General features: G+C 54.0%; 6 protein-coding genes across 6 annotated transcripts; 3 read left to right on the top strand and 3 right to left on the bottom strand.

Moving 5' to 3' along the window:
- Positions 1-3,032: 3,032 nt before the first annotated feature.
- J4E86_005689 (uncharacterized protein) lies at positions 3,033-3,911 on the top strand (the record flags this gene model as incomplete). The annotated part of the gene is made up of 1 exon (XM_051446222.1): positions 3,033-3,911. One exon carries the CDS (start codon positions 3,033-3,035, stop codon positions 3,909-3,911), a length of 879 nt encoding a protein of 292 aa, XP_051302989.1.
- Positions 3,912-4,581: 670 nt separating this feature from the next.
- J4E86_005688 (uncharacterized protein) lies at positions 4,582-6,159 on the bottom strand (the record flags this gene model as incomplete). Its single annotated transcript, XM_051446221.1, has 6 exons — positions 4,582-4,619; positions 4,666-4,694; positions 4,745-4,793; positions 4,857-4,906; positions 4,991-5,376; positions 5,623-6,159. 6 exons carry the CDS (start codon positions 6,157-6,159, stop codon positions 4,582-4,584), a joined length of 1,089 nt encoding a protein of 362 aa, XP_051302988.1.
- A 1,187-nt stretch (positions 6,160-7,346) lies between these two features.
- J4E86_005687 (uncharacterized protein) lies at positions 7,347-8,522 on the bottom strand (the record flags this gene model as incomplete). Its single annotated transcript, XM_051446220.1, has 2 exons — positions 7,347-8,189; positions 8,238-8,522. 2 exons carry the CDS (start codon positions 8,520-8,522, stop codon positions 7,347-7,349), a joined length of 1,128 nt encoding a protein of 375 aa, XP_051302987.1.
- A 1,667-nt stretch (positions 8,523-10,189) lies between these two features.
- J4E86_005686 (uncharacterized protein) lies at positions 10,190-11,230 on the top strand (the record flags this gene model as incomplete). The annotated part of the gene is made up of 2 exons (XM_051446219.1): positions 10,190-10,349; positions 10,416-11,230. 2 exons carry the CDS (start codon positions 10,190-10,192, stop codon positions 11,228-11,230), a joined length of 975 nt encoding a protein of 324 aa, XP_051302986.1.
- Positions 11,231-12,022: 792 nt separating this feature from the next.
- J4E86_005685 (uncharacterized protein) lies at positions 12,023-14,083 on the bottom strand (the record flags this gene model as incomplete). Its single annotated transcript, XM_051446218.1, has 2 exons — positions 12,023-13,754; positions 13,959-14,083. The coding sequence occupies 2 exons, from the start codon at positions 14,081-14,083 to the stop codon at positions 12,023-12,025; spliced, it is 1,857 nt and encodes a 618-aa protein (XP_051302985.1).
- A 541-nt stretch (positions 14,084-14,624) lies between these two features.
- On the top strand, positions 14,625-15,684 carry J4E86_005684 (uncharacterized protein; the record flags this gene model as incomplete). The annotated part of the gene is made up of 2 exons (XM_051446217.1): positions 14,625-14,844; positions 14,894-15,684. 2 exons carry the CDS (start codon positions 14,625-14,627, stop codon positions 15,682-15,684), a joined length of 1,011 nt encoding a protein of 336 aa, XP_051302984.1.
- Positions 15,685-18,207: the final 2,523 nt, after the last annotated feature.

Genomic DNA, 18,207 nt, shown 5'->3' with positions numbered 1-18,207 from the left:
AATATTCTGCGGGATACTAATCGGGCCTGACCACAAGATAGACAAGAGTAGAACACAAGGCTACCGAAAGAGGTAATTTGAGAGACGTACGCTATTGTCCGACCCCCAAGCCAAGCGCTCCCCAGATTGCATGTGTGAAGCACAAGGCCGTCATACCGTGTGCGATACCGACTCCCAGAGCCCAGGAACAACATCCGGACCGGCCAATTTCAGGTGGACGCCGCTTACCCAAAAGCTTAATTGCGACCCAAGCCCGAGCAAACCCAGGTTTGACATGTTGTCACCCCCATCTACAGGATCATCTTGCGAACCTGGGCTACAGTAACGAAACCGCGTAATGAGTGTACGCCGTACGCCCATCCCCCCAAGCACCGACGTCCGCCCGTCTTATGGTAAACATCTTACGATTCTGACCTCATTGCGTCCAGGGTGCCAAACTTTGCAACACCGACGCTCTGTCCTCCCTCTCCCGCACCAATGGTCTCACCGGCAACTCGCAGAAACACGACACAACCAGCATGACCCATGTTGAGCATTTCACCTTCTTTCCACAATCTTACATGGACGTGGTACATGCGTTTACCCTGCGTCCGCCAAAGTACACGTGCTTACCTACATTGGCATTTCTGACGACCGCCCACGCTCATGTTGTGATGATGATGGACATGTGCTAGCCTCGCTTCTTCTCATGATAAGGGAAGCGAAAAAAAGAAAACAAAGAGGAGAAATGAAAAAGAGGGCAGCGAATCACGTCGTTTCGGTACGCCTTCCGGATGTAGCGCGAGAGGGCAGGAAAAAATCCAAGATAGATTGCTTGCTCCTGTCGACCCTCTCGGCCAAGTTGATGGATTTAGATTGCGAAGTTAGATGCACGACAAATGCATCCAAAGGCGGTTTTTCTCGCTTTTCCTTTCTGCTTAGAGAGCGGGACCTGCGATCGGACCGTTTGTGATGGTAAGCGCCCCTCCCCGCTTCGTCACGAGAGATGATGTGGGCTATGCAGGTTGATTGAGGAGGTGCCTGCGGAGTTGGATCCGGTTACACACCGCTATCTATTGCTTGGTTCAAAGCGTCTTTTTTTGTTGCCCTTCCCATTGGGCTTTTGGGGCGGTTTGCTGGCAGGAAGCGTCGACGTTGCTGCCCGGGCGGTCTTGGTACGTCGTCATATGAGGGAGGGTCGGGGGGTGCGATGGGAGCGGAGCGGAGACAGAAGCCGGACGGAGGGGTATATCGACGATGCGCATGCAAGATAGGTGGGATGATGGACGTTCAGGGTCCGATTGTCGTTCGGAGAGACCCAACGATACGCCCATGCCAATGCCAATGCCATGACACGGGGAAGTCCCTTCGGTGGCTTGCCGCATGTCAGATTTGTTTCCATGGTTCGCTCGTATGCTGGATGGTTTGTTTCGACACGGCTCGTAGCTTGGGATCGTCTTTGTTCGTCAAGCGCGCCAGGTGTGCGATGAGTAGCGGTAAAGAGGATACCACATTCAGGCCCAAAGTCAGGTCAGGCGATGGCTCGTCGGTGCATGACATTGCATGAGTGAGGCACAACGCCCTTTCCGGTTCAATGGAACTAGAGACGAGTGTGGAGCCGACTTGAGCGTCTCCCTCGTTTATCATTCGCGTGGAACTGTTCTTCCCGACCCTCTAGTGCTGATCTTGCTAGCGTGCCATGTGCGTTCCCGCTTCTGTTTCTTGTATCTTACCTGCTGTGGCTTTGTTGTGATGCCGAGCGTTTGAGCCTTGCGCGGCATGGTAGATGCACGCCGCGCCGTCGAATCGCATGTGAATATCTAGTGCTGCAGCTAGAGTATCTACTACAGCGGAATTTCGCTAGTTAGTCGATACAGCGGGCTGTGCTTCAGGTCTTGAGGCTGTTTGGAAGGTCAACGAGTGGACCTCGGGCGTGCGTCGAACAAAGGACAGCAAAACGGCGCTGTTTTACGGGGTGTGTGCCGGAGTCTTCGGCCGACAGGTACTGAGTTGTTCGGAACAGCAGGAAACGAGTGCAAGTCTGCCCGACTGGAGTTAAGATAGCCCGGCTTGGTTACCCAGGACAAAGGAACATGCCGATTCGGCAATCAAGCGGGAAAAAAAGCAAGGGATCAACTTTGACATCAACTCTCCACTTGCACACGATGCCGCATATTCGCCGTGTGGGCCGTTTGGGGCATCACCAACGCTCTTCTTGAGACTTGTATCAGACAGGCGCGGACTAACTCTTCCGCGCTCGCCCGTGGAAACACTCTAGAACAAGACTTGGAAACCTAGCGCATCCGACATGCGAGACTACGCTTCTTGGACGTCTGTTCTCAATCGAATAAACCTTCTTTTCAATGTTTCTAGAAACACACCATGGCCGCGCTACCGGACTTTCTCCCTGACATATCGGGGCGTCTGCTTCGTGCCTGCTAGCCAGCCGCTCGACATGCCCTCCGGAGCCTTGCCGAACCGCCTTGAGCACCTACCATAGTTTCATCACCTTCTACACCGGTACATTGGGCGCAAGGATGTCTGCAGCCGAACGCCTCAGTCCTTCCACATGATCCTTGCGAACATCGATGATCTGCACGTCAATCGCGTCTTTGGACGGCAGAGCTAGGAGTATTTGGAAGTCTGCATCGTGAGCGCATGGACGTTTTTCTTGCTAAGGGTCTCCTAAGGCCGTTGCCAGTGAAGGGGTTCCTGGCTACACGGCTTCCTAGATAGCTAGGTGGAGCGAGTCAAGTGTAATGAATTCATGGGCTTGCAACAGGATGACGATTGCGGAATGGGTCACTTGATGCCGTCTTCGAGAATAAAGACCGGGGGTGTGCGCTGCTGTGGCTGATGTTGATGTTGTGGAAAGCTGCTCACTCTACTATTCCGACTCTCTCACGACCCATAAGGCTGGCCTTGCTAAGGATCTGAGCCTCATTTCTCGATACGATATATCGGCCCATATCCTTCCTGTCGCCAACTAATCAGTCGAGTCGAGTTACTATAAGTTGACGGATAAACTCAATTCCTTGAACACGTCAACCACCATGGCGAAATCAACACGCTCACCGTTCCTGGATATTCTCCCCCCAGAGCTCCGTCTACACATCTATACACACCTTCTCGTCGCCCCAACATCCATCAAAGGCTCCGTCGCCCGTCAAGACACAAAATACGACCTCCACACAGCCATCCTCCGAACAAACAAACAAATACACCACGAAGCCCGCTCCGTATTCTTCGGCAAAAACACCTTCTACATCACATCCATACCACCCACCCCATCCAGCAAAGATGCAATCGACGACCAACAACAAGAAGAAGAAGGATCCGGCGCCTTTGAACCCCCTCTCCAACTCACCGACCTCCCCCTAGTCCGCCATCTCGAAGTCGACCTCCTCTACTATCCCACATCCATGACCACATCCCTAGACTCCCGCGACGGAATCTGGAAACCCGTTTGCACTGGCGCAGACCGCTACACCACCAGCTTATCCTACCTCCTTAGCACCGTCTCGCCCAGTCTGCTCAGTCTGAAGATATGCGCAGACACGCGCCGTTATGTTGGAAGTACCACAGGCCAGGACGCTCATGCCCTCAGCGACAAGTTCAAGGCCGATACCGAGAGATTGCAGGTTCAGAAACTGCTTACGGGGTTTTACATGGCGGATAGTAACACGCTGTTCAAGAAGGCGATGAAAGATTTGCTCGTCAGGGACATTACTTTGCACTTTGACTTTCCGGAGAGCTACTTTGATTTCGTGGTGGGAAGGGAGAGGCTGTGCGGACAGAGCTTGGTCGAATTGGCCGGACAGGTACTGGCAGCTAGGACGGAGATTAGGTTCAAAGCCGCGTTGCAGGAGGTGGGTGTGGGGAGTGAGGTTGCCGAGGCGGGAGTCGTGAATTTGATTCCGTTTCCGTGCTGATGGATGGGTGTGTTTACGAAGGATAGGTGAATGGGTTGGATCGTTTGGGACAAGTATTTTGGCATGATACCATGATTTGACAGCACATTGAGCATTTGAGGGCGTCTTTGGTTTATAAAATTTAGATCGGTGGTTCGCATTAGGGGGGTACAGGCAACATTTCAAAGCATCACATTCACGTGTCTACATATGTCCATCGAAATAACGACTGGTTGATGTAAACAAACAAGCTACCAAGGCTGACGCGTATGACTCGCGATGTAAACAAACGAAAGCTCATCGTCCCTGACCACATCCTTGGTCTTTGTCGTATCCTTCATCAGTGTCGTAAATCGTAAGTGTCGTCTCGTATCCATACATGATCCAAAATTGCAGTCAAAACCAAACACAGATGGAACGCAAGAAGCTCGAAAAGCAGAGGAAATATAATAATACACTCGTAGGGATGTCTACGCTTACCCACGGTCCTTGTCTAGACTCTAATAGTCCCTCCTGCGATGGCGCCTCGTTTTCACAGGGCTGCCATCCCCCTCAGAATCGCTGCTGAAGTAGTCGTAATCATCGCGACCATAGTCGTATCCATGATCTGGACGGCGATCGCGGTCGCGCCTGTCATCCTTTCGTGAGTCGCGATCATCGTGTCCGCGCGACTTGGAACGGAGGCGGTCTATCACGCTGCGGCTTCTAGCGCGTAGGCTGGGACCTTTGCTGCGTTCGCGGTCATGCGCACGCGTTCGTGATCGGGAGCGCGAACGGGATTTGGAGTGGCGGTCACTTCCGCTTCTGTGGTGGAATCAGAACGAGGACCAGTCAAATGTGTGCGCGGTACTCACCTCGAGCGTGTCGCCATCTGCCTGGCACCCAACGCACCCGCAGCTGCTCCTGCCAGTGTGGTTAGCCTACTTTTACCCAAGGACCTGCCCGCGAGTCCTCCCGCCAACGCACCTCCCACCGAAGCCGCCAAACTCTTTTCGCGCAGATCCATGCCGTCAAATCTATCACGCATTTTAGTCATGCGTGAATCATCGCGACGGGAATCTTTGCTAGAGCGGGACTGATGGGAGTGAGAGTCAACGGACCTAGCCCTGTGGCGATGTTCGCGACGAGGCTTGGTACTCTCACGGCGGGAGGAGCGAGTGTCGGTGTATGCGGCCATCGACTGTTCAGCAGATGGGGGCACGTAGGTCGGGTACACTGCGCTGGGCACTGGCGCGAAAGTAGGCTGAGAGTTGGAGCGCTGACGGTTGAAGGGCGGGGGAGATGGCTGGTAGCCGGCGCCGCTCGCAGGGAACTCGGTGTGGTGGTAAGGGTTCATAGGGGAATTTGATCCCACTGGCGGAGGAGGGATAGGCGCATCCACGGCGGGCGAGGGAGCGTAGCCGGGGCCGGGAGCGTACCTAGAGCTTCGGGGCGCGTCGTACTGGCCATAATCTAATGAGACGTTGCGTGGCTCTGTGGGTGGTGGCTTGGGAGTGTTAGTGAGTGGGCGCTGGAGCAAGGCCGCGAGAGGCGGCTCGTATGAGGGAGTGAAAGCAGCAGAAACGGGAGAACCGCGAGAAAGCGTGCGAAGTAAATGAGGCTGAAAGGAAAAAGGGCTGGGAGTCGCTGACGTGGTCCGGCTTCGCAACATGGGCGGACAAGAGTTCGCCGGTGTTGGATGCTCGGGCATGGTCGCAAGTGTCGCGCGTCGAAAAGAGGAAAAATTATTTACCTGAGGAGAGTATCCGTAGGCTGGAGTGACAGAAGGGCGGCGGTCCTGCACGGGGCTCGGTGCATATTCCTGCGGATTATAGGGCTTGTATTCGGAAGTGGGCGGAGGAGGGAAGTAAGGCTGTCCCTGCTGAGGTGAGGCCATGTCTCGTGAATCGCTGTGCTGCCCGTCCAGGTCGCTGCTGTGTCTCCCGTGGCGTCCGCGACTCAGACTCCTACTAGCAGTGGTTCCCGTGCTCTTTGCGCGTCGTCGCTCCCTCTTTCGGCGCTCGCGTTCGCGCTCGTAGTCGGTGTCGTCGGTGTAGTCAGAGTACTCGGTCGGCGGGCTGCGCTCCTGCCGGGAGCTGCGCTTACTGGACCGGTCTTCGCTCCGGTGCCGTTGTCTTGCGTCTCGTTCGTTGCGGTTCAGGTGCTTGCCTCTCTTCTTGCCCTCTTTCGAGTCGGGGGGTGCAAAGTAGCCGCCGGGTAACTTGTGGAAGAAGCTGTCGGGAATCTGCTCTGCGCCGTAGCTGATGGCCTTGAAGGCTAGGGCCGCCATGCTTCAGATGGGGGCCGCGAAAGCCGGATGTCGTGATGTGACGTAGGACTGTCTTGCGAGCAGCGCTGTGATTGGAGCGCAGTCGACCGGTCCCAGCGATTCGACGAGGGGGCCTAGTTCCAAAGGTTGGGAGGATAGTCTGCAGCAAGGCCGGATAGCGATAGGCCGGACTACTCAGCGCGCGTTCTGGTGTGTATAAGCGATGTACTGTAGATGGTACCTGGAGAGGGTGAGGTGGGTTGGCAGAGAAATTGTCTTGAAGAAAGTGCGCGGGGGTGTAGGCGAGGTAAAGGATTATAGGATGCGCCGCGGCAAGTGACCTCGACGGATGGCGGCAAGAAGCAATTACATATGGCAATTGGGTAGCTGCGCTTAAAGACGATGATATAGCTGATTCGGCGCATACGTGCGACGCCGTGGCAGCCGCCTCCTACAAACTGCCAAAATGACGTCGTACGTCATCCGCCTGGCTCGTGCGCCGCTGTCATTGGAGCCGCAACCTGGGGATCGTCGCTTCCTCAGCCTCTCTGGTAGAGGAATCCTACGATGCAAAAAAGCACCTCGATCAACGGTGATCTTGCAGTCATTCATGCACATGTCCATGTCATCAATGCGCCTTTTTGCTGCTCTTCACTCTTCCCATCGACGCAGCAGCAACAGCACGAATGGCATTTACTGAGGCCTTCGGAGATCATGTTCAATGCAAGGGACGCACGGCCGGCATTACACCTACTCTCCGCGTGTAATCCTACATAGGGTCTGGCCTCCTATGGGGCGACGGGCCAAGACGACTCGGAATACACATTCCAATCCCCTTGCCCAAAACCGGGTTGCAACTCCTTACAACGCAGGGTATCTACTAGGAATGACCAGGGTGCAGCCTATCGTGACATTGCTGTGCGTTGGCAAGCCTCGTCGGCTTCGTGACATCGACCACTCGGAGGGTTGGGGCTATGTGCGATGACGCCACGTTTGGACTTTTGTGCTTCACCGCCATCATGACATGGGTTACACGACCATGGCTTTCTACGCGCACTCGTACGGATTTCATCGAGGAATGTGATTAGAATTTGAGCGTCCAACTGCATGCGCATGGACCGGGTATCTTATGCATCCTACTACTCCAGAATAACCCAACGCCAGACCGACAACGAAGGGCATGAGATGAACATCATGGGGCCGCTCGACTACACTTGATCAGCAGCTACCGATGCAGGGCTGCGTATTTCCCCTGCTGGTCTGCCAGCGCTGTCTGGTACCTCGACCATGTCCTCCACCATTCCCAGGAATCTTTGTCTATACTCATCGCTCGTCGTCGTAATGCTCATCGGGCCATGATCTTTCCCAAACTTTAACGTGTTGAAGAGTTTGACGAGTCCCGTCATCGTCTGGGCCTGGAGTGCGTCTTTCGCCCAGAAGAAGTCGAGTACGATGGCCCGGTAAACCCACTTGCCGTCACGCGATACGACACCTGTGCGCCATGTAGATCCTCGACCAGGGGGCGGCGGCACATCACCAGAGTTCAGGTCGGCGGGATAGCGGACCAGGAATAGCGAGTAGTCAACCGCATTATTGCCTTGTAGAATCTTAGAATCCCTGGATAGCTGCGCAACAAGCTCCTCTTTCTGATCGATAGTCACTCTGATCTTGTCTTCGAATTCATCAATGAGGCGCTCCTTGACGCTCTCGGGGGCCAGGCGCCCGTTAGCCACGTCACGTTCTGGGTAGAAGTAGTCATTGGGCTTGAGGTCATATGTCTCCCATCGCTTCTGTTGGGCCTTGCTGCAGCTCGACTTCCCGTACAGAATGTTCTCCATTATTATATGATGGCTCGGCGCGGTGCCTACAGCGGCTCCGACGGTAGCTGTAGGACAGTAGAGGAGGTCGGTTATGCGGACGAGGAGGGAGTCCTCATTCAGCTCCATATGTTCGACATAGGGCTCGAGGAGGCGATCACGGAAGAAGGATTGCTCAAACTTGCGCGGCAGGGACTTGATCAGGTACTTAGAATCAGGTGTCGTGAAGAATGTCTGATGCGCATTAGCGTGTCGTCCTCAGATGCGATGTTCCGCGCGTACCGAGCCTGAGTAGCCCAGATCCCCAATGGCGATCAGATCGGTCCGTTTGCTCGTGCTTGGGCGGAAGCTCTCGATGTACCCTTCCTCTTCAATCTCCCATGTGTCATTCCTCAGTTTCTTGAACAGAGATGCGCGATAACGAGCGAGAGTCAGACTGAAGACAGCGAAGAAGGCATAGATGCGCGCAAATAGACCCAATCGCGCGCTTTCATCCTTACGAGGCGAATCAGATCTGAAGATGGCGCGTAATATAGACGCGCTGATGAGACGGTCTCGACGTCCCATGTTGATTCAATTTTGTCGCGGTTGTTGTTGGTAGAGTACACAGAAGGCAGCGTTGCGGACGCGTGAAACGCTACAGTCCCAACCTTGGAAGGCCCGTGAATGTCAGGATGATGTCATTGCGCTAACGATGAGCCTCCTGGAGACAAGGCCTGTGTTGTCTGCGCCTCGCATCTTCACCAGCGCGCCAAATTTCCATCGCCGCAAATGTTGAGCAGCTCGCACGAAGAATCGGAGTTCCCCCCATGTGGATGAGCAATCTCGAGGATCGGCTAGATCTGACGAGACGGCTGGCGGGCTTCTCTGTGCTGCAGCTAACGTTTAGCACCCAGCATAACCGCCACAAAAGCGCCACAGTTTGATTTCATCCGCCGCATTCGAGGGCGTCCATGACGGCTTCTGCCGATACGCTCTCAACCATCTTGTCTGACACGAGAGAAACTCGGTGTACCTCGTGCTCGTGTAACAGGTAGTTATTCCCGGTATCTGGTACCTTCAATGGGACCTAATCGGTGTCTTGGAGCCGTCACCAGCAACCTTGCAGAGGCACTACAATAAGAAGATCAGCTCTGTACCAAAGTTTGCAATCATCCTGAGACGCAACAAGCCGTACGGGGCATGACTAGCCTGACCTCGGGATCTCCGCGTGTTCGGCCTACTCAACTGTCAGGGACTTTCCAAGGTTGCTGGTTGTACATGGCTAGTGGATGGAGCCCGAATACCGCTGCGAAATTTGCTCATTGCATTTACCCAAGTCTAGATTTGATGCTCCTTCACGACAACACGATTGCTTCAACCTCTCCACCTTGGCCGCCTTGCCTGCTTGGCAATATCACTGCATCTTGGAACCAGAGTCTCGAACGCGAATCTGGAGAACTTCAAACAAGCGAGCTATATATTGCCTCCTCGGAGTTGCGCCCCAAGCGATCTCCCGCTCGGCACGTCTTCCGCTGTTTCACCCTGGGCCCTTATGTGATTGCGCTAAGCGTGCCGCTACAGCGCTGCAACGGCGAGGAGCAGCCGATGGCAAATGCAATATTGCGACCTCAAAGAGAAGCAAATACAGCGGATAGGAATGCAGTCAGAGCCTCGAGATGGAGTCTCCGCTATGTAACAGTCTCACAAAGCTAACAGCCTGTGCAACCTGAGTTCAGATGAATATAACGGGCATTCCGACATGGTACAACCTGACCATGTATGCATCTAGGCATACTCGTCTAACGGACTAGACCCTTAGGTCCAGGCAGTTCTTGCCCCGTCTCGTCCCGGCTATCAGTTTGACGGCTGGCACCCCACATCACTTTGCCTCTCCAGTCTGCTTCACGGTGGGAAAGTTCGCCCAGCCGCTTCAGCATCCCCTTGCGGAGGTTTCTACCCTTCCCGCCCGCAAACTACTGGATAGAGGCTGTGTATCACAGCTGCAGGGTCATCAAGCCATTGTTGACTGGCGTCGATTGGTGTGGGTATTACCCTGCTTACTGACTACACCCAACATATAAAGCATGAGTGTCTTTCCTCGGTTTGACAGCATATTTGTACCACTTCAAAATTCATAACACTTTGCCACATCAGGTTGATACCAGGCATAGTCGCGCTTCCTCAGTACTAGTCTTCCCAGATCTGTACATTCTTTTCATCCAAGTTACTCCATCACATACTCACTGTCCACAATGGCGAGCGCAGACGTTCAGCAACCACCTGCGCAGGAAGCTGCACCCGCACTACCTGACTACCTCACAAACCCTGATGCTGTTCTGGGGGACAATGATGCCAAGTGGCGATACGGCAGAGCGCCTGATTACTCAAAAACCAGAAAGGTGTTCGCTGAGAGTAAGTTACCAGATGTGGCAATGAGCCTGCATGTCAGACACAATGCAGTTTACTAAGCATGCACAGCAAAGCAAATGACACACGAGGCTGGGTCTCTTCCTGAGCTCGTACAGAATCTCGTCAAGAACTGGGAAGTCGAAGCGTCCTTCAAGCCCAACATCGACGACTGGCGTACGATCGATCGGGAAAACTACTCATTCGCTATCAATGGCGGCAAGGCTGAAGGTGCAGAGGCTATGCTCAAGGTCGGCACATACAATGCTATCATTGCGCCGAACGAGTACTACTCGCCCGACTACTCCGACTTTGCCTCGTCACACAAGACGTTCAAGCGCATGATGCCTACCTTCGCATGGGAGGTACTAGAAGTCTACAGCGGCCCACCAACAGTCAGCTTCCGATGGCGCCACTGGGGCCAAATGAAGAACGACTACGTCGGCTTCAACAACAAGGGCGAGAAGGTCACAGCCAAAGCACATGGAGGCTCAATCGACATCCAAGGTGTCACGGTCGCGACGGTCAACGACAAGGTGCAGCTACAGTCCGTTCGTACCTGGTTCGACCCGATGGATATGTTCAGGCAGATCGCGCCTGACGGCGTCGTGAAGAAGGAAGAGAAGCCCAAGAACATGTCACCGGCAGACGCCCTCGACGAAGCTCAGGCTGGCATCAAGGCGCCCGAGGAGCAGGAGCTACCCGATGAGTTCATCCAGAGCAAAGAGGAGGTTAAGCAGACGATCGAACGTCTTGATAAGATGACAACCGAAGAGAAGATGTCGACCACCCAGGGTTTGCCTGCTGACCACCCGGCTGTGTCGTCGTCTTCTAATACTGATGCTGAGGGCGGAAGGTGTCCTTTCATGCCCGGAAGCTTCAACTGAGGCGTATGTACGTGTGTGAAAGTAGAGATATGGCACATTCGAGTCCGTTTGAATCACAGGGAGTTATGAGCGGGTACTTAATAAGCATGGAAGCAGATCAGAGAACTTGCGTTTGAATTATATTCGTATATACCATATTGTTACAATCAAACGTCTTCGCCAAGTCTCGCTTTCCAGTCATCTATGAGTACCACTTTCGATCGATGTAACATTTCCTTTTGCCATGCACCCCCAATCATGAAGTGTGTTTTCGTGGAATACCACCGATTCAACCATACGGACTAACATCAGCCATCTATGCGGATGCGATGATCGTACCTTCCCGGCTTGCAAACAACTCAAATAACACGTCGGCGAAGACGATACTGCGTTTCGGGATGATCTTCCGAGCAAGTCAAAGCCTTGCGGTACGATGCTTGCTAATTAAGTGTGACGCCATAGCGGCTGCTAGTGAACCGAGATACTGTCAACCTCCTCAGCCCCGACTACACTAACAGCTAACACCAGCACCGACAACCGACACTGCCCTGACAAGCCGACGATCTCCAGCCCTTGCTTTCGGGACGCGAATTCTCCGCATAGCGCTCGTCGTATACGTCGAGGTACCTGATTATCCATCACCCGCCGTCCGCGCCTCCTTCGTAGCTTCCCCGCTGCTTCTTGCCCAGTATCGAGTGAGGCCCGCGCGAACGCAGATTCGACACGCAATGTGGGAGTTGACCGAACTTACCTAGCGTGATTAGATGCCCGCGCGAACGCAGATTCGACACGCAATGTGGGAGTTGACCGAACTTACCTAGCGTGATTAGATGCCCGCGCTCCGCCCATTGCAATCGTAACATTGGCTCGCGCTTTACGGTCCGGATATATCCAGCCTTCAACGACCGTGGGCAGTCGCGGAGAGCTGTAGGCTCCAGTCTGCGGCAGAGAAGTGTCTCCTTGCACTGTCAAAAAGTGATGTGAGGTTTCGTCGGTTTTCCAGCTATCGTCCGAGCCTGGTGGGGCTGTCTCTCTATTCAAGATATACTGGAACCGGTAACTGAGGGCCTTTCTAGCTTCCGCCAAAATATGAAGACCGGCAGGTTTGGGGATCCAAGGCGGGAGAGCAGTCGCAAACCATACACCGTGGTTACCGGCATACATGAGATTACACTTGTGATATGTTACCAGATATCGCACCAAGGCATGGCACGCTGGGCAACAACGCTTGGATACTGGCAACACATCCATTGCTTTCCGCATGGTATCAGTTATACTCTTGGGAGGTAAGCGTAGGTAATGGTGAAGGTTCTCGGGTAAATCAGCATTGGCATCCTTGTCCACGAAGTAGTCGCGTTTGCGACAGAGCAAGTAGAGGCAAATCAGCATTGCCTCGCAATGGTATGTGCCTGAGAAATTCTTCGTCTCGAGCGTTGGAGTCTCGAATTTGGAAGTGGCACCAGAACCAAAGCCATAGCCGTCGGTTAGCAACCACTGTCGGATGGTCTGGACTTCAGCATTTGTGAGAGGTTCGCCCGGAGCTTTCTCGACCTCTTTCAGATATTTGGTGAAGAACAACCGTTTGTCCATTTGGCTCGTGGATGCTTCGAGATATCGGAAGCTGGCAGCGAACAGGTATGATTCGTAGTCCTTGTTGCGTTGCGTTGGCTCTCCGGCACAGCTTAGGCTCATAAAGGCTGTCTGATGGAGACAGGTGAGATCTAGCCAGGCCATAGCTGCGTCCTCCCATCGCTCCTTCGCGGAAATCGAATCGAGATCTGCAACCTCCGGGTCCACCGTTTGGTGTTTTTGCTTGTCCAAGACTCTGAGCCTTCGAACGTTTTTGAGAGCGTAGACAAAACGAACGAGTCGGAGATTGGCTGTCAAATACTCCCGCAAAACTTGTTTGCATACTGTCAGTACGTGTAACCATAAGCCTGCTTTGGTGGCCAGTTCGTCGAGAGAGCGACCAGACTCGTGTATGTATTGGCTTACGACTGGGTCATTTGCCAATGCCAAATCGTAGTTGCCGGCTTTGTACAGTTGTGCTTGACGCTTGGCAAACGTTAGGGCCTTGAAGCTTCCCTTCACGTTGATCAAGACCGCGCTGAGCATAGACTGTAGGAACTCTGCCGTTTGCTTGTTGTATGACATCGTGTCGTTGATTGCGAATTCATCTGCGATCTTGCTCATGGGTTCGTACAGCGTCCTGGTCTTCACAACCACCTTCGCGTCGTAATTGGTAAGGACACCCAAGTTGGCTTCAGATTTAACTTTCAGAAGCTGCATAGTTTCTTTGATGACACTCTGTTCGCGTCGAGTGAGCGTCTTCCCGAGGGTATCTTCGCTGGCGACGACAATTAGGATAGTCGAAAAGTCCAGCTCGGTCTCCTGAAGTCCATGGATCAGGTCGCTTCCTGGCTTGGTGAGAAACTCGTACAAGTTTCGATCCTTCGGCATTCCCTTCTTGATCCGCCTCATGATCTTTGCACTGGAAGACAACAGGATGTAGTTGTTGAGTAGGTTGCGAGCAGCCTTCTTGTCGCTGGCGGTGTAAGTAGCTTCGGCGAGTTTTACGACGTTTGTAAAATGCGTGCCAAAAGTGACATTAGTCTTCGGAAATTTCTGGGCGACAGGATGAGCCAAGGTCACACGGAGGAGTCATTCCCCCGCAGACGTTGATGGGACGTCAGCAGCAGTCGAAGTGGAATTGATGTTAAGGGGTGGATGCTTTCCCTTGTCTGCCGACTCTGTATCTCGGTTGAAGTCTTGCAGATTCTGGGTAACATTCACCTCTTCATCTTCTTGGGGATCTAGCTCTGCTTCCCCGCTGTTGTCGTATACTGCGAGGACGTTCTTTTCGTCCGAAGCCATTACCGCAACAATCTCCAAGTGACGGACGAGCAAATCTGCTGGACTGGTGGTGAACCTGTACAGTGGTGCATGTTTCGAGGCTGGATTGTTGAATTTGTTGTGGCCAGTAGACTTTTCAAGATTGTTTGTCCAAGATAAGACTGTGGTGAGAAAGCGGAATTCATAAATTTGATGCTCCGACAAGAATTTGTCTTCACGTCCGATGTCTGTTCGCTGTGATGCCATCCTGACTCAGATGGGACGAAGAAAGTGTGTGGTGCGAGGACTTGAAAGTGGAAGAACGTACCCCTTTATGCATCCCAAGCATTGATTGCAAATATGGACCCTCTTGAATGGAAGCCGTGTTGGATGTGGTAAATTCTATCATGATCCGCGGTTCGATTTCATCGACCATATAGATGCAGAGGAAAAGCTGACTGGGTATGAAAGTCTGGTACCACCCAAACTCGCGAGCCTTCCCAGGATCGAAACCTTGACATCAGAGCATCTGTTCATCCCTCGTCGAAGCCAAACAACCCGGCAAACTCTAACCCCTCATACTATGCAGCTCGCGATCAACACAGTCAACCCGCTCAAACTCGTAGCGAAGATGCATGAGCACGAATCCTTTGAACCCGCGGCTGCCCAGGAGAAGACTGCACATACGTTCCCCGGAGCGGTCCATATTCAAGATGCCGTCCCTTCCACAAAATTTGCGCTCAATACGTACATCCAGCCGCCCTCTCCTCGCACACTAGTCGTATGGGCCGATGGCAATGGAGGTAAACGCCTTCATGACGGCCCATGCACCGCAGCTATAGGCTACCACAGGCCCCTTATCTGGAGGATGGGAAGTACACATCACCGTGAGCCATCACCCTTCTTGGACTGAAGCTAGCCTCATTGCTATCCATGAAGCTTTCCGCGCTGCTGGGACGCTGGCTGACCACATCAATCACTTGATCGTGTTCTCGAATGCACAAGAAGTACTTGCGAACCTTGAAAAGAGCAGCGATCTCTCGTGGGGACGAGATGAAGCTCTCGTAGAAAGGGTACAGCAGGCAGCAAAGAAGCTCATAGTAAAAGATGTGCAGGTAGATCTGCATTTTGTACCAAACCGCACGAAAATTGAAGGTCATAGGCGGGTGCAGAAACTCTCCCGAAAGTACAAGAAGAAGGTCTTAGCGGTGGCGCCGAAAGCACTCCTGGAGTACGACATTGATCTTCCTCCGATCAGACTGAAGCATCAGCAGCACAAGGATGCAAAAGAAGAGCTGGAGGTGTTGCTGCGCAGCTGCTTAGAAGATGCGAAGGCGGCAGGCAAAGTTGGACCTCGCAGCTCGTTGAAGCACGAGTGGAAATTCGAGGCACGTCGTCTACGAAGAGAAGCAAAGAGGGGGTATAGAGAAATGAGAGAGCGAGAAGGAAAGCCACTGATACCGACAGACACGGAGAGAGCGATATTGCGGGCGCAAAAGAGACGCCCCGGGAAGGCGTCTGGAGAGCTGACGGAGGACGAAGAGGTTATAATCGACGCAGAGGAGAAGATCCTGGGATGGAAGGATCTATACCAAGAACTCGCAGGTAGCTCGTGGGAAGATAGATGGGCACTAAAGAAGTGAAGCCATAGTTTCGTTGGAGTTTAGCAGAGTATGAGCGACTGTACATTCTTCAATTTCGATCTTCTTCGCAAGTACGTTTGGCTGCGTGAACCATGGGGGCTACATGCACGGCGAAAACGACTGTGGGTACAACTTGAACCGATGTCTTCTCCAGCCGGCTAGCAAGATTCGATAGTTCGTACGCGTACAGTGGGTAACACTAATTATTGAGCTCAACATGTATCTGGGTATACTCCGGTTGTGCTATACACCCGTGCTTTCCAGTATGTCATTATTCACCGAAATTGGATCTTGTAGACCCTGAGCGTACCCTTCCTGACTACCGCTATCTTATCGGCAGATATGTGTCTTCATGTTCGAAGATTCGGAAGTCGATATCGGAGTGGCATAACGGTCCCGCCACAGCCTTCCTGCCGCCCACGGTTGCCTGCCCAACCCTCTTGGGCTGGCCTCTGTTTAGGATGATTTCCGCAGGCAACAGTGAGTCATACCTCCCTTTATCATCATCAATAAGACGTGTGATCATGGTTTCATGCTAGTCGGTGGCTACGCGCCAGGCTGCTCGACGCGACTGGTGAAGACACGGTGTCAGGTGCCTCGTACCTCGTACAAGAAACTTGGAAGTTGGTCACACAGGATGGCGCAAATCTGCGCCGTTGGGTGAGGCTATGGATCTAGTCTGTGGCACGCTAGGACGAGTGTCTCTTCTGCCTGCGCGGAGATGGTGAGAGGGCTCTCGTTGGTGTGTCGACGTGACTCAGCCCTGAACCAAGGCGGATCATCTCGGCAGCCGAGGTGCGCTAATGGGGGGCGGGCAACACCGATGAGTCGTCAGCTCGTCGGGCGCTTGGCGCTTCTGGAAGGGGCGACGATGAACATGCAGCTGCAAACTCTGCTGTGAGCGTGGGAGGCGCGAACCATGGTCATCGCGCGCCCGCGAGACACGGTCGAATGGTCGCGGATGTAGAGAGCCGAGGCCAGAGGCGGATGCACGCGTTTGGCATCGCTTTGGGACAGAGGCCCGGCGTCATCAGCCACTGCGGTGAGGGGAGTGGAGCTGGGCCGTTGCAGCGCAAGGCGGCGATGTGTTGGCAGCAGTTCATTGCTGCTTGCGCCGTTTGCGTCATCGCGATGGGTTTGTGTGCCATGGCGATTGCGCTGAGGCATTTCCTGCCGTGTTTGCATCGCTGCTGCATCACGGCACCGCGATGACCGGCTAGGCTGCAAATGAGGGCGTCGCGTGCTGAGCAGCTGAGATTACGAGCGTCGCAGCAGCCGTCGAGGGGGTCGGCCGCAAATATAGCCACGAAAAGCACGGTGAAGGCACAAAATAACCCTTCCTGGCATGGCGTCGCCTCCACGTCCAATGGCGCGGCAGGCAATGGGAAGACGCGTCCTTGGCTCCCAGTCGGCCGGTCCCTTCATCTCAACATGGCTGAGAGGCAGAATGAGGGGGTGTAGCAGGCAGTCTGCGACTCTGGCGCTACCAGCGTACCATGGCACGGAGCGTTCGAGAGCAAACGCGCCTAGTGTGAAAGAAAAGGAGACGCCGTGTGTCGCAGCAGCTGGTCGCGTCGCAATCAGCGTGAACAGCCTCAGCGCGCGCAGGGAGTGGGCGGGTTACAGAGGGCCATTTACCGCTGCGCCAGGCATGGCGGCAGGCCGTGTTGGCATGCCTGTAGCCTTGGAGCCATGCGTGATGATGGAGCGTCTCACGCCTCACGAGATGAGGGTAGAGCACCCGCAACTGCTTCACGCAACAGCGGAGCGGTGGGGGCAAGAAAGCGACGTCGCTGCCCAAGCAACGCAGCTGCAAATCACGCACTGCCATGTCTGGCTGATGGCAAATAAAAAAAAGCCAGCGCGATGAGTCTTCCAAGGTTGGGTTGTGTGGCAAAGAGGCAAGCTGGCCAGTGCGCCCGGGTGCGATGACTGGACTGGGGGCGCTGTAGGTACGGGGTTCCTATTAGTATCGCCAGCGCCGCCCAGCCCGTCACCCTCATCAAGACAGCAGCAATGGACTTCACGAACATCTACAGCGCCCCCTGCGGCCTAATCTAGGACGCCAACCGCGAATAGTGTCGTCTGTTCTCTGTCGCCTACCCGTCTACCTACCCAAACCGACCCATTCCATCTTTGTCCAGGTAGCAGTCTCCGCATCGACCTTTGTCGCCGCCACACTGCCGCCTACCGCATAGACTCATCTCGCGCTTCCAGTCATCGTCGAGACGAGAGAGCCTGTCCTTTTATACCTCCTCGTCCCGTACCTGCGTCGCGATCCGACGCCCTCTAGTCGCGCCTTCCCACCTTTACCGACTTCCCGACCGCCACTTCCTCACACGTCAGACCTACACCTCCCAACTCCACCACCAACAGCTCTTATGTACACCAACCCCCAATAATAATAAAACAAACACCTGCAACAAACAAACACTCAAACACCCGACCGCCCTCCCCGCGAACACGCGAAGTCGCTCAGCTTGGTGATCCCGTCAAGGTAGTCACCATCCTCGAACGCTTCCC

This window comes from Alternaria arbusti, assembly GCF_024043155.1.
Source record: "Alternaria arbusti strain BMP 1465 chromosome Unknown scaffold_6, whole genome shotgun sequence".
NCBI classification, from domain to species: Eukaryota; Fungi; Ascomycota; class Dothideomycetes; order Pleosporales; family Pleosporaceae; genus Alternaria; species Alternaria arbusti.
Note: the sequence above shows the minus strand (reverse complement) of the source record. Positions and strands in the feature narration are given on the sequence as shown.